The sequence below is a fragment of the Alexandromys fortis genome, unplaced genomic scaffold (genome assembly GCF_014885135.2).
Source record: "Alexandromys fortis isolate MF-2015 unplaced genomic scaffold, M_Fortis_MF-2015_v1.1 scaffold_39, whole genome shotgun sequence".
NCBI lineage: Eukaryota > Metazoa > Chordata > Mammalia > Rodentia > Cricetidae > Alexandromys > Alexandromys fortis.
Window position 1 is genome coordinate 13,173,009 of NW_026067918.1, and position 14,753 is coordinate 13,187,761.

General features: G+C 55.6%; 1 protein-coding gene and 1 long non-coding RNA gene across 10 annotated transcripts in view; one reads left to right on the plus strand and one right to left on the minus strand.

The window, feature by feature from the left end:
• Window positions 1-8,807, minus strand: part of LOC126500421 (uncharacterized) — a 24,081-nt gene extending 15,274 nt beyond the window's left edge. For 7 of the 8 annotated variants that reach the window (XR_007591344.1, XR_007591343.1, XR_007591340.1 and 4 more), the window contains exon 1: window positions 5,510-5,852. This is a non-coding gene — a long non-coding RNA (uncharacterized lncRNA). The other variant, XR_007591339.1, reaches the window with a different exon arrangement.
• Window positions 4,579-13,270, plus strand: Gcgr (glucagon receptor). Of its 2 annotated transcripts, none has more exons than XM_050140312.1 (14): window positions 4,579-4,889; window positions 8,817-8,950; window positions 9,063-9,165; window positions 10,273-10,380; window positions 10,486-10,607; window positions 10,704-10,810; window positions 10,900-11,056; window positions 11,139-11,298; window positions 11,372-11,432; window positions 11,688-11,757; window positions 12,030-12,118; window positions 12,238-12,376; window positions 12,445-12,486; window positions 12,787-13,270. In XM_050140312.1, the coding sequence occupies exons 2-14, from the start codon at window positions 8,894-8,896 to the stop codon at window positions 13,015-13,017; spliced, it is 1,446 nt and encodes a 481-aa protein (XP_049996269.1). In that variant the 5' UTR covers window positions 4,579-4,889; window positions 8,817-8,893; the 3' UTR covers window positions 13,018-13,270. The 2 variants fall into 2 exon arrangements, with proteins under 2 accessions (XP_049996269.1, XP_049996268.1); XM_050140311.1 differs by having other exon boundaries at window positions 4,765-4,889; window positions 11,357-11,432.
• Window positions 13,271-14,753: the final 1,483 nt, after the last annotated feature.

Consider the following 14,753-nt stretch of genomic DNA (forward strand, 5'->3'; position numbering starts at 1 on the left):
CTTTCTTTCTTTCTTTCTTTCTTTCTTTCTTTCTTTCTTTCTTTCTTTCTTTCTTCCTTCCTTCCTTCCTTCCTTCCTTCCTTCCTTCCTTCCTTCCTTTCTTCCTTTCTTTCTTTTTTTCTTTCTTTCTTTCTTATATATACAATATTCTGTATGTGTGTATGCCTGCTGGCCAGAAGAGGGCACCAGACCTCATTACAGATGGTTGTGAGCCACTGGGAATTGAACTCAGGACCTTTGGAAGAGCAGACAATGCTCTTAACCTCTGAGCCATCTCTCCAGCCCAAAACAGGTTTCTAATGAAAGATTTATACTCAAAATCTATAAGAAAGCTTGCCACCTGATAGCTTATTTTAGTGTGTGTGTGTGTAGATATACCCATGCCAAGGTATTCCCATGCAGGTCAGAGGACCCCGGAAAGAGTCACTTCTCTCCTTCTATCCCATGGGACCTGAGGTTGGAATTCAGGACCTCATTTGACAGCAGGTGTTTTTATCTGATGAGTCATCTCACACAAACAAATAAAAAATGCAATTTAAAACATCTTTATAGCCAGGCAGTGGTGGCACATGCCTTTAATCCCAGCACTCGAGAGGCAGAGGCCAGCCTGATCTACAAAAATGAGTTCCAGGACAGCTAGAGTTGTTACACAGAGAAACCCTGTCTCGAAAAAAGAAAAAAAGTCCTCCCAAAAATTTTTATTAATTAAAGATGTATAGAAAGAGTTCAGTGTCAGGCTGGACAACTTAATAAAACTTGCTTCCAGAAACAAGGTATTTAAAAAAGGACTGGGAATGCAGTTCAGTGGTAGCCAGGACCTCACACATTTGCCCAGCGTGTCTTGGCTCACATCCCGAGTGTTGGGACTACAGGACACAGGTAATGCGGTGGTTTGGGATGTTCCGCGTAGTCCTGGGCATTTGAACACTTGGTCCCAAGTGCTCTTTGAGATGAATCAGCAGTTAGGAGCACATCCTGTTCTTTCAGAAGACCAAACTTTGTTTCCCAACACCCTTGCTTCCTAGGTCACAATTTCCCATCTAGTGCCTTCTTCCAGCCTCAAAATACTAAGGTAGCAAGTCATAGTGATTTATATCTGTAATTTCAACACTCGGAAGACTTAACTTAGGGCAGCCTGAGCTACATAGTCCTGGGCTACCCTTAGCTACAAGCGGAGGCTGGAGGAGGAGTCTTCAGCTATGTTTGACTTCTGAGATCAGCCTGAACTACGGGCTGTGCTACCCCAGTAAAGGGGCCTGGACAGCAGCTACCTGCATGCCCCAAGGCCTGGATTCCATCCTAGCAGGACAAACAGAAAACAGAAAGGGGAAAGGAATGCAGGCATGGTGGCGAATGCCTGAAATCCCGGCAATCAGGAAGTGGGAAGACCAGTCGTTCACTTGTTTAAAGTCATTTTTGCCAATGTTGACACTCCAAGGCAGGTTTGAGGTATTTGGGACCCTGAAGGAGAGGTGAAGGGAGAGAAGAGAACTCTCTGGAAGGCAACGCTGCAACTCTGCTGCCCCAGGGTCCTGCAGTACTGGCTGCTGCCCCTTTCCCTGCACGGCCTCAGCTTGTTTTCTGAGCAAATGTGCAGCCAGTCTTGGAACACAAAACAGTGCATTTCCTGGGAGGTCATTCTCACTAAGAACCCCCAATGGTGTGGACACCAGGCGCCATCCGGGTCCCTGGCCCCCAGCCGCTGGCTACGCATGGGAAGGCCCAGCCCCCTTCGTTCTCATCTCCACTCTGTTTATGTATCTTGATATGAGGAACTTGGAGCCGAACAGTCAAGAGGCAGAAGCACTTTATTCAGGGTTCTTGTTATGGGGCAGACACTTGGGTCTGGAACTGAGCTCAGCACAGCATGGCCTGTGGGAACCAACAGCCCATGGAAGCAGCTCAGGGAAATCTGCTACATCAACCTAGTAGGATGCAAACTAACGGCAGACCAGGGTAGGGGAGGCAGAGGCTGAGGAGTCTGTGCTCCCACAGACTTCAGGCTCATCACTGAAACTGGGCATCATGGTGCACATCTTTAATCCCAGCACTTGTGAGGAAGAGGCAGGCAGATCTCAGTGAGTTTGTGGCCAGCCTGGTCTAGAGAGAGTTCGCAACAGTCAGGGCTACACAGGGCTACCTTGCCTCCAAAAAACCAAAACCAAAACAAAATAGATTATAATTGTATGCATCAATATGTGTGCACGCATACACACCCCACACACTCACACACATACACAAGCGTGCACACACGCTCACACACCCGTGCCAGAGGCATGGCTGAAGGTGTCTTCCTCTGTCACTCTCTGCCCTCCTCCCTGTTGACAGGGTCTCTCTGTGACCTGAGCTCACTGTTTTTCGGCCGGTTTGGCACCCAGCAGGCCCCAGTGAGCCCCTGTCTCTATAACCTCCAGCAGCAAGGCTCCAGGTACACACAACAGATGCGTGTTCAGGGATCCAAACAGGTCCTCATGCTTATACTGTATGTACTCTGAGTCTTTCTCCAGCCCCTAAAACTGGATCTCACAAGGTTGAGCACCTGTGGGATCACCAACAGTCCAGGAGTCTGATGAAGTGTGACCAAGCAGACTCAGTGAGGTACATAGAGCCTACCAGGGGCCAGGCAGCCTTTGCAGCCAGCTCTGTATTGCCTCTTAGACACTCTCAAAACTGTCCCTTCCTTCTGCCCCCCCCCCCCACAACACTCTGTCCTCAAGAAAACAAGGCCGGATGGAAAGGTCCTCCGAGGGTCCCACCAGGAAAGTCCTATATCTGCCAGTGAAGATTCCTCCGCGAGGGACAAGAAGCCGAAGTGAACCACTGAACCAAGACAGAGGCAAACGAGATGCATTGCTTGCTCCACTCTGTCCCTGACCCCCGAGGAGCGAGCTGGCACCCTCAGTTTGAGGCCACATTGTCACAGAGTTCACGGTGCCTCTCACCCTAAGTCTCATTACCCAGCTCACAGAAAGGCAGCCCTTGGTCATGGTGCTCAGCCTTCCAGTCTGCTCCCCAGGGAGGTGGAAGAGGAATTGAAGGAGGGGCTGCATGTATTTCTCAGCCTTGCACAAGCGGCCCCTGCATGGCAGAAGCAAACAGGTCTTTGCCTTCTGGTCATTGCCGGGAGTGAAACAGAGAGGGTGGCTCCGTGCAGAATTTTTGAAATTGGTGTACAGAAGACAATGAGCCCAGATCTTCGCTCTTCCTGAGTCCTACTGCACAGGAGGAGGACTAGGGACCAGATGGAGGTCGTCCTGCGGTGCCGACAGAGTACAAAGCAGGAACTGCCTCAGAGGCACTTGGGGGCAGACTGGCTCACCAGTGGAGGACCTACAGCTTGGGGCGCAGGATTCACTGTCCCCTAAAACAGAAATGGAGACCTGGAAAAGGGTAGTATCTGAATAAAGAGTTTATCCAAGGACCAGAGGCGAGGTCTGGGAAGGGGGCCAGTAGGTGACAGAGAAGAGACCAAATGTGTTCCAGAGGAAATAAACTCTTGCTGGAGGAGCCTTGGATTCACGGCCAGGTGATCTGCAGGTAAGAGGTGCAGGAAATGGCGCATGGGTAGGAGACATGGCCCTCAGTAGTAAGTAGGAGGAGGAGTGGTCTGGGGACCGTGGAAATCGTGAGGAGGGACATCTCCACGAAAGCCCGAGAAAGCGAGTACCCGGCCTGAAAGCCACAGCCACACGGAGAACTTTCTAGAAAGCAACATGACCCTTAGTGTTACAGGATGTGGAGAAGCCAGAGAAGTGAAGCCCAAAAGCACCCTTGGGAGTTTCTGACCTCAAGGTCACTGGGCAAGAGGGGAGTGCCCCAGCAGACGTGAGCTGAGGCCCTAAAAGGTGGTTCAAGGGCTCACAGGGGTGTGCAACAGAGCGGGAGAGAATTTGCAGGGCTGAGATTAGGAGGTGAAAGATGAACCTGGGGCTCAGAACATTTGACTCCTCAGTAAAGGAGGAACGGGAAGGGTGTGCGGACTGAGGTCCGGGTCAGGTCAACGGATTGCCAAAGGAGCAGTGCTGGAGGGGGCTTGATGGACAGGACGAGTCCCTGAGGGCCACAGGGGATGTAACCTGGCACGGGATTAAGAGCCACTCTTAGGGGATCCCCTTGTCTAAAACCTGCAAAGCAGCCCTTATACCTTGACCTTTCCTACCTCCTGCACCGCCACCCCCCCACCCCCCGTCTGTGATTGATGCACGTGTGACAACTGCAAGAGTTTCACGCAGAAGCCAGATGGGACTTAAGTAAGGGACTTAATCTTCCGGAAAATCTGGACTGCAACCTGAATGCAACGGTGCGACCCCAGGACAGCAGATATTGCAAGAGAAAGGGGCGCGCTGAGTCACATCCTATTTCTTTCCTTAGCGAGCTCAGACCCGCGCTGGCCAGGTCAGGATTCATTCGCGGAGGGTCCTGAAGTCCAGGGTGTGCAAGATTGGATCTTCAGGGTCGCGGTACACCAAGCGAGGGTCCTCGGAAGGGACCCGTGGGGTCGGAGTCCGGGTCAGGTCCTGCGCAAGGCTCTGTGTGCCAGAGGGGAGGGGAAGCGGGTGCGCTCGGTGCACAGCCGCAGAGCGAACGCCGCACGGGAGAGGCCGTCGGGGTTACACCGGGAGGGTTGAGGGCTCGCAACAGGTCCGCTGCGCTAAGGCGCAGGGCGCGGACCCTCGGCTCTCCCAGTCCCCTGCCGGCCACCCCCGCCCCCACCCCCTCCCCCTTCGCCGCCGCCCAACGTCGCCGCCGGAAAGTTTGCTAGCGGCTGGCGCGGAGCCGGCGCCGGACCCCCATCGCAGCGCGGCGGAGACGAGTGGCTGCCAGCTCCCAAACCTGAGCGAGCTCGAGGACCACGAGACGCCCAGCCCTAGCCCGAGCGACAGAGCACAGTAAGCACCAGGGTCGGGCCCCTTGGGGACCGTCTCAGGCGGTCTATGGGGCGCTGGATCACGGGCGTGACCAGGGCGCGCAGAGGAGGATGGTGAGGAGCCGGCCCGGGGCCTGGATGTGGGGGGCCAGCTGTCCCTGGTGTCTTAGGTGTCGCGGTTCTCGCCCCAGTCGAACACCTCAGTTTCCAGCCCGGGGATAGGTCCTACTGTCTGGTCAGTCACCTGATCCCTAACCGTCTGTCAGGTTGGCGGTCTCAACCTCTGCTTTCTGTCCTCCGGGCGCGCAATCCGGGAGCGGCGAGAGGGTGGGCGCAGACGTGGGTCCTGCTGCCCCATTGCGCGGCTAATGCACTCCGGGACCCCGCCCCTCCCCCAATGGCTCTCTCATTCCCTCCGTTCGATCCGCTTTCCCCTCTTATCTGTCCCTGATGCCCAGGACTCCCCAGCAGTGACCCAGTCTTGCTGGGATAAGGTGCGGTGCGTAGGCACCCTGCCTCGAGGGTTTTTCTTCCGCGGCTCACAATCGTTCACTTTGACTCCTGCGAGCGTGGGCCACCGCCCCTTTTTCTGCTCCTGCCTCCCCAGCGACTACCTTCCCACTTCAGACCCATGAAGTTCACCTCTTGGCTCTGGCACCCTCCGAGGATCGACCAGAAATACTTTGCTGTCCTTCTGTCTTGGAGACATGGGAGGGGGAGTCAGAGCTCACCCTGGCGGGTATCTCAGGGCCTGCCCGCCCCCTTTCGGGGGAAGGACTCAGGAATTAGGTTTTGTCAACAGCCTGTGGACCCTGATCCTGTCCCTGCCCTAGGTCTATGACCTGGGCTAGTTTTTCTGTTTTGACCAAAACCCTCTTCCAGATGTTAACTTTACGGATTTCTCAAAGACTTTGATACCTCTCTGATTTTGGCTCCTAGGGAACCAAGAGCCTCCCCAGTGATACCTCCCTTGGCCGCTGGGCCATCGGTCTTACCCTCAGCCACCTGCAGAGAAAATCGGTGGCTCGCTGGCCACACTGCAAACACCCAGGCGTCCTTTGTCCTGTTGGAGCCGGCTGGGAGCAGTGGTGGCATGGGCCAGTGCCAGTCCAGGTAGCTGGCGTGCATAAGCAAGCGCACGCAGTAAAGACAGGCTGACGTCTTAGGAATTGGGTCTTGCATCTTCCGTACTTCCCTGACAGTTGGGCCTCGTGAAGTCTGAGACCTGAGAGGGATTTCAGCTGCCTCGTCCAAGAAGGAAGGAGAGTAGGGTCCCTGGTCCATTGTCCCTTCTCCCCATCTGTTCCTAGCCGGGGAGGGTAATAAGGTGGAAAAAGACCTACAGCTCCGGCCACAGGAGCAAAGGCGTTGCATCCACACCTGGCTACCTGGCACCCCGGGGCTAGGACTGCGCTCTCATTGGGTGAATATTTATCAGCGCTGATGGACTCTGTCTGAGTGTCAGGATTTACCCCCCACCGTGGGGACAGGAGGCCGGCTGCACAGGGTAGGCTGAGCAGTCCATCCAGTGGTCATTCCCCTTCAGTGACAGGAAAAGCATTCCCTGTTGGTCCTGAACTTCATGTTTGCCCCCTTCCCTGGCTTCAGCATGAGGCCCGGATGCAGAGTGCGGAGACCCCAGCGTCTCAGCCTTGTGGGAATGAAAATCTGTCTCCACCCCATGATGTTCCCTAGCTCACCGTCCACGAACTGCCTAGAAACTCCCTTGTTGTTCCCCTACCACCCACAGAGGTCCCGATGTATGGTTCCTGGACCTGTTCTAGCTCACCCTCCATGATCTGTGAGGGAGGAAATCTTCAAGTATTCTCAGTCTTATTTCTGGATTTTAGAAGACAGGATCTCGTTATGTAGCTCTGACTGTCCTGGAACTCACTCTGTAGAGCAGGCTGGCCTTGAACTCAGAGATCTGTCTGCCTCTGCCTCCTGAGTGCTGGGACTGCAGGCTGCTGGGACCACCCAGCTGTTGAACACTCATGCTTTCAGCAGGGCAATGGAGGGGGACCTGGGCTCTAAGGACGGTTTGCTGCTAGTGGACTGATGTCCACCCTTGCAGGGCCTTGGACCAGTATTCCTTCTCCCCGTGCCCCTTACCTGTATCCCCCCTATCTGTCTACTCATGCTGGTCATTCCTTGTTATTCAACCCTGAAGCCTTCCCATTTCTACCCTTCCTTTTTTTCAGGGCCACTGGGGGACCCCAGCAGCTCTGGGGTGGGGACCAGACATAGTGGGTAAAGGCCCAGCTTCTGACTTCTCCATACCGAGCCCACTAGTGACCTGGGCAGCAGATGGTGCAATTTGATCCAAATCAGGAGAGTAAGGCTACTTGGTGACCGGGAGATAGGGACACCTAAACTCCTTTTCAGCCTGTTTGCTGTTTTGTTCTCTGCAGGAACCCTATACTCTGTGGGTATTTATTTTGCTCTAAGGGTCAGGTTCCAGAGACTTAAAACTCCTTGATGTTGCCTCCTGCTAGACTCTACTGACCAAGAGTGAGGCTCAGGAGTCCCACAGTAGGCTATGAGCCAGGTGTGACCGAAGGGGGGTCAGAAGTACAGGAGTGGCCTGGTGGTGGTGGCGGCACACAACTTTAATCCCAGCACTCGGGAGGCAGAGGCAGGCAGAGCTCTGAGTTCGAGACCAGCCTGGTCTATCAGAGCTAGTTTCAGGACAGGCACCAAAGCTACATAAAGAAACCCTGTCAAGAAGAAAAAGAAGAAGAAGAGGAGGAGGAGGAGGAGGAGGAGGAGGAGGAGAAAAAGGAGAAGAGGAGGAGGAGAAGTACAGGAGGGCAGGGCAGAAGTGAAGCTGTTGCCTCTAGAGCTCAACTGGGCTTACTATAGCAGACTAAAATCCAGGGGTCCCCTTTTCTGGCACCTGGGATCCCTGCAAATTCCTCTACCTTAGCCGTATCCACGTCTTCTCTTCTCCCCTTCATCCTCCCTCTCTTCCCCACCTCTGTGGGAGGGGGCAGATCTTGCTATATCGTCCCAGCTGGCCAAGAACTCACTATATAGACCAGGCTGCTCTTGAACTTTGGGTGATCCTCCTGCTTCTGCTTCCTAAATGCTAGGACTCCAGGTCTGTGCCACCATGCCTGGCTCTGTGTTATAATATCCTGTCTGTGGGTTTACAGGAGGCCTGCCTCAGCCCTGGGAAGTTCATAGTGCGACCTCTTACAGGCCCTAAGTAGCTCTTCTCTCTCCCTCCATGAAAATGCATCGGAGCCAGGAAGGGTTCTGAAGCAGTGTGGGACTGATGTGTGTGTAGTTGCTTCTGCTCAGGGCCTGTCACTGGTGTTCCCAGGACCTACAGGCAGCATCAGGCAGAGGTGTCCCCCATCTGGGCCCTGGCAGTAGCAGTGCTAATCTTAAAGGAATGTGCCACCAGTTTGTGACCAAGAGGCCCAATCTGAGAGCCTTGTACAAGGTCCACAACATTATATGGACACACTGGTCCTGGGAAAGAGGACATAGGGTGGAGGAGACCATATGAACACACGCCCCAACACACGCCTGGCCTCTGGCGGTCCAGAAATGGCTCCAACACAAGGGCCAAGCGTTGACGGGCCTGGGCACGCTACCCTCACCCTCTTTATCTTGGGTTAGATTGCTGACCAGTCAACTTTCCAAGGGTTAAGCATAGGTGGGGAGGTCTGGGCCCAGCCAGGGCAACAGAACGGAGGGAGGAGGTAGTTGGTGCCAGTCTGAGAGGTCTGGGTGGTCAGATAGGAAGGCTGACTCCTGTCAGCCCCAGGGAGCAGGAAAATAGCTGCCCCTAGTCACTTGTCTCTGGGTTGGCACTGGGAGCTACTCACACGTCCCCTCTACAAGCCTCAGCTATCAGGAGGCCTTAGGCTCAGAGGCTTGGTCTTAGAGGACACAATACTCTATAGACTTTCTCCAGACTCTCTATTCTTGTTCTCTGCAGCCTGAGGAGGGGTGTACACACCCCAAGGACCCAGACGTGCAACCCCTGCCAGATGTGGGGGTTGGCTAACCAAGGGCATGCCTTGCATCCTGCTCCACAGTCCCCACCTGCTGCTCCTGCTGCTGTTATGTCTGGTGAGCGCTGTGCACCCCACACCCTGCACGGAGGGCTGCCTGCTCTGCACAGAAGTGCTGATGGCTCCCTGTTCCGTCTGTCTCCCTGGTTGCTGGCCCACCGGTCTCCCAGCCGAAAGCACCCTCTGCCCAGGTGATGGACTTCTTGTTCGAGAACTGGAAGCTTTATGGTGATCAGTGCCTCCACAACCTGAGCCTACTGCCCCCACCTACGGGTGAGTCCCGCCTGCAGACTCCTGGGTCCTGTTCCCTGCCTCAGTGTGCAGTGCAGGAGACCTTCTTATGGGAGTGTTCAGTGGCTTTTTCATGCCCAGCCACCTGCCCGCATATACAGGCCAGGCGACTGACCTCCAGAAGCAAGAGATTCCCTATGGCTGCACGGTCAGGAGACAGTAGAATTGCAGAACTGGCGCATGGCTGGCTTGTTCTGCTGTCCTCCGTGCTGCAGGACGCCCCTCCTCAGCCATCAGATGCCTCTGCTTTCACTGCTCACAGTGGGCAGACAGTGGATAGGGTCACGGGTGGGTGCTGAGAGAGACTGGGTCCATACCACTGTCCAGTTGAGGGAGATGACCAGTGCCCGGAAGAGAGGGAGGAGGATGTAGGAGCTGCAGCTGGGACTCGGCCTGGGCCTGGAAAGGATGCTAACCAAACCAGAGATCAGCATCTGGGAAGGAATGTATCACAAGGAGGGGGGCAGTGATTTGTGGGACTCACACAGTGAGAACGGGGAAATGAATCATGCAAGGCTGTCCTATGACCCTATACGCTTATGTGCACACGTGTGTGCATGTATCTGTATATAACACACATGTACATATGCACACACATAAAATAAATAAATGAAAAAAGTTTAATACTAGTTTTGAAAAAAGCCACAGTTTGGGGCACATTTGAGATGGGAGAGTTTTTTTTTTTTTTTTTTAATGGCTTTTCGAGTCAGGGTTTCCTTATTAACAGTCCTAGCTGTCCTGGAACTAGCTCTTGTAGACCAGGCTGGCCTCAAGCTCACAGGGATTCACCTGCCTCTGCCTCTCAAGCGCTGGGATTAAAGGCATGCGCCACCACCGCTTGGCTGAGATGTGAGATCTTGAAGGAAAGGGACCTTGGCAAACTCAAGCGTTGGCTGGGCTGGAGGGGGAGGCGGGTATGGAGTTCAGGAGGCAAAATAACTGGCCAGGAGCTGCACCTTGTGTCCCACGTCAGGGAGGCAGCCTCTTGGGATGCAGGCTCAATGAAGTGATGGTGATCCTCGGGGGGGGGGTAGGGGGGGCTTCTGGTCCTGATGGGAGCCCCTCCTCCACCCTCCTTCATCTTCACAGAGCTGGTTTGTAATAGAACCTTCGACAAGTACTCCTGCTGGCCTGACACCCCGCCCAATACCACAGCTAACATCTCCTGCCCCTGGTACCTACCTTGGTACCACAAAGGTAACTATGGAGGCCCTGGGAAGCCTAGGGGGCGGAGCATGGGGGTGGGCTGACCCGAGGCGGAGCATGGGGGTGGGCTGACCCCAACCTTGCACTCAATCCCAGTGCAGCATCGCCTGGTGTTCAAGAGGTGCGGGCCTGACGGGCAGTGGGTGCGAGGGCCGCGGGGGCAGCCATGGCGCAACGCCTCCCAGTGCCAGATGGACGACGAAGAGATCGAGGTCCAGGTCAGCTCTGGAGGGTTTGGGGTGGTATCCCAGTGGGGCTGAGTGGAGCCGGGGAGATGAGGTGCTGCCAGGCCCCATTCAACCTCTGGTTTGCAGAAGGAAGTGGCCAAGATGTATAGCAGCTACCAGGTGATGTACACTGTGGGCTACAGTCTGTCCCTGGGGGCCCTGCTCCTTGCCCTGGTCATCCTGCTGGGCCTCAGGTATATTGCTGATCGCTCAGCTCACGCCCGCTGTGGTGAAGGGGGACAGAGGGACAGGACAGGGGTGGTGCTGACTTGCTGTTGTACAGGAAGATGCACTGCACCCGGAACTATATCCACGGGAACCTGTTTGCGTCCTTTGTGCTCAAGGCCGGCTCTGTGCTGGTCGTAGACTGGCTGCTCAAGACACGCTACAGCCAGAAGATTGGAGATGACCTTAGCGTGAGCGTCTGGCTCAGCGATGGGGTGAGCCAGATCTCTGAGCGCTTGCCAGCCTGTGTGGGGTGGCAGGGTGGCGTGGGCCCCAATCGTGCCTCCCCTTGCTCAGGCGGTGGCTGGCTGCCGAGTGGCCACGGTGATCACGCAGTACGGCATCATCGCCAACTATTGCTGGCTGCTGGTGGAGGGTGTGTACTTGTACAGCCTGCTGAGCCTTGCCACCTTCCAAGAAAAGAGCTTCTTTTCCCTCTACCTGGGCATTGGCTGGGGTGAGTAGGCTTGTGGGGAGAACGGGGAGGCAAGCTAACCGGGGCCCTGGAACCACAGCTGCTGTTCCCACAGGGGCACCCCTGCTGTTTGTCATCCCCTGGGTGGTGGTCAAGTGTCTGTTTGAGAATGTCCAGTGAGTATGAGTTCACAGGATGGGCTGGGGCAGCTGGGGCCGATGGCGCTGGGCTTTGTAAAGTGACCCCAGGGGGTAGGGAGATGGGGATGAGGGTCACACTTTGGCAAGAAATGTAAATCCAGGGTCTGGAGTTGGGGTTCATTAAAGACGCTCTCTTTTCCTTTCTTGGGGCACTCAGTAGATCCCAGCAGATAGGGGTAGGTGCTGGGGAGCTGCGTCTATCCCCAAGATGTGAGCAACTGGCCCTTGCAGGTGCTGGACCAGCAATGACAACATGGTTTTCTGGTGGATCTTGCGGATCCCTGTCTTACTGGCCATATTGGTGAGGAAACAAGTTACTTTGTTGCGCTCAGCAGGAAAAGGGTTACTCTCCCTTCTCAGGCTACGAGGAGGGTAATCCCAGCACTTATCCAAGAGGCTGTATAGCCTGGGCTGTGGGTCAGGCTGCCTGTCCTTGGCTGGATGCCTGCCAGCCCTGGAACCCTGTGTCTAGGGCTCACTTGGCAACAACCTCGCCTGGAGGGGGACACATGAGCACCATGCCAGACACAGGAAGTTCTCAGGCGGCCCCTAACCTTGTTCTCCCTCACACAGATCAATTTCTTCATCTTTGTCCGCATCATTAACCTTCTTGTGGCCAAGCTGCGTGCCCGGCAGATGCACTATGCTGACTACAAGTTCCGGTGGGCATGGGCAAAAGCCGGGGCCCAGGCCAAAGAGGGTTGGGGTTGGGGACTGGTGCCTTTGTGGGGAGAGCCCAGGAGCCCCGGCAGGTGAGGACGGTCAAGCTCTGCCCCTGCAGGCTAGCCAGGTCCACGCTGACCCTCATCCCTCTGCTGGGGGTCCATGAGGTGGTCTTTGCCTTTGTGACTGACGAGCATGCCCAGGGCGCCCTCCGTTCCATCAAGCTCTTTTTCGACCTCTTCTTCAGTTCTTTCCAGGTGAGTCCCCGCCATACCCTCCATACCTCGGGCCCAGAGTGTTGCCCCTGACCTCCCTCTTTCTCTAGGGTCTGCTGGTGGCTGTCCTCTACTGTTTCCTCAACAAGGAGGTAGGTGAGACTGGCCCCAGGATTGGAGCCGGGTGAGAGGCCGGCCATGCCCTAGTATGACCATAGCTTCCTCCCCATTGTTATGGGTGCATGTGTTAGATGTCAGGTTCCTCCAGGTCCTCAAGGAGTTCAGTGTGTAGGTGATTCCCGCCTTCCCCGGTGACAAACTGCCCTGCTGTACCCATTGTGGAGTCTGCCATGTTTTAGGTCTGCTTAGACTGAGGCTGGGCACCTCAGAGTGACCCAGGCAGGACCTAGTGAGTTGGGATGGCAGAGTGGGCCTACCCATGGTTCCCCTAGGTGCAGGCAGAGCTACTGCTGCGTTGGAGGCGATGGCGAGAAGGCAAAGCCCTTAAGGAGGAACAGATGGCTAGCTGCCGTGGCAACCACACGGTCCCAGCAGGGTCTAGTCACGGTGAACCTGGAGAGAAACTTCAGCTCGTGACTGCAGGCAGCTGCAATGGGACTAAACCCTCTGTGGAGACCTCCATCGCCAGCAGTCTCTCAGGGCTGACTGACAGCCCCACCTGAAGCCCCACGGGAGCCCAGCCAGGCTGGATTCAGTAAGGGCCTTACAGGACAACTCAGAACCAGACGCCTGGCCAAGGCTGGAGAGACAACGCAGCCAGACAGCAGCTTGCGCTGTCCACACTCCCTCAGCCTGTCCTGACCCTGGCACAGGCCACACTGATGGAGTGGGGGTGAATATGATGGAGGAGTCATGCTATGAACTGTGGTGTCCCATGTGCCCAATGTATGTCCTTCAATAAAGGGTCGAGGAGTAGCTGCTGTGCATATCCTGGACAGCGGGGCTTGAAGCGCCCAGGGAGTGCTGGAGAGTCTGGGAGGCTGGAGCCGCTGTGCATGGGAACAGGCCAGGCGGAGTGGGCTAAGCTAACTCAGTCCAGGAAACAGTTGTCACCACAGTGGGGCTTCCTCTAGGAGCACCCTGAGTCTAAGTAGTCCCTTGATAAAGTGTTTGTGATAAAGGCTCTTGACGCAGCCATGTGAGCAAGCCAGAGCCTTGTTGGGCGGAATGGGACCCGTGAAGGACTGAGGTCCACCTCTAGGGTTGTCCCTTGGGTCTGTGCTCTGATGCCCAGCGGAGTGTGAAGACAGGGCGCGGAAGGAGTCAGCCAGGTACCTCTGCTCTAGTTGCTGGTGGTAGAAAATGCAGGACCCTGGGGGAGGGGTGCACACAGCCGGCATCGGGCCACGTGGGCTGTAGCTGCTCAGGCAGAGCCAGGCTAATTGAAACAAATGAAGGGGCAGGAGGCCTCTCAGGAAAGGTAAATAGAATGACTCACCTGCCAGGCCAAGCACTGGGGCCTGAAGGGGGCCTGGGAGCAGCCCGGAAGGAAGGAGGCTGACTTGGGAACACTGGTGCACCTCTGGCCCAGGTGGGTGTTTGAATTACTAGGACTAACTGGTGGGAGACAAAGAGCTGGAAGCCAGCAATGCTCGCTGCACCTGCTGGAGACCAGGAGTTTCTGACCTTGCATCTCATCCCGGATCTCCAGGCTCCGGCCCCAGATCCTGAGCTCTAGCTGCCTGAGTGCCTGCTGTGGGCACCAAGCCACTCCACACCAGCACATGAGTGTGTACACTCTCCTTCACGCCAGCTGAGCTCAGGGTTGGTGACTGCCTTGGGGGATGCAGCTCACTGAGGGCCTCCTGACAGCCCTCCCCATCTTGAGTCCCTCTGTCCTTGTCCTCCTTCACCCCTGTCCCCATCTCTGCCCCCGAGGGAACTGGAGCAGGCTGGTGTAGGCAGGGGAAGAGGTGGGAGCCAGGCAGGTTTGCCTAGCCAGTGAGCGTGAACCATGGCCAGACAGCTCAACCCAGGACCACTTTTGCTTCTGGGGACCCCATCCCTCCTCCATGGTTCTCTCCCCTCCCTCAGTCCAGCATGTCAGTCTCCCCCCGCCCCCGTAGGAATGTTGGGTGCTGTCCAGCAGAGGGTGTGAGTGTGCCCAGGTGCCTCGGAGGGATGCAGCTATGTGAACACGGAAGAAAAGAAATACAGTCCTGAGGCTGGCATATAAATCCTCGATGTTCCCGAGGAATGTGTGCGATGGAGTTGTGTCTGTTGTTAGAAGGCAGGATGATAAAGAATTCAAAGCCTGGGGCTACATAGCAAGTTCAAGACCAGCCTGGGCTACATGAGACTTTCAAACAACAACAAAAACCTGAAGGTGCCTGATGTGGGATCCCCTCTGTATGCTGTGAGTACCAATGGTACTGATAGGGCAGAACTTAGGTAGGCG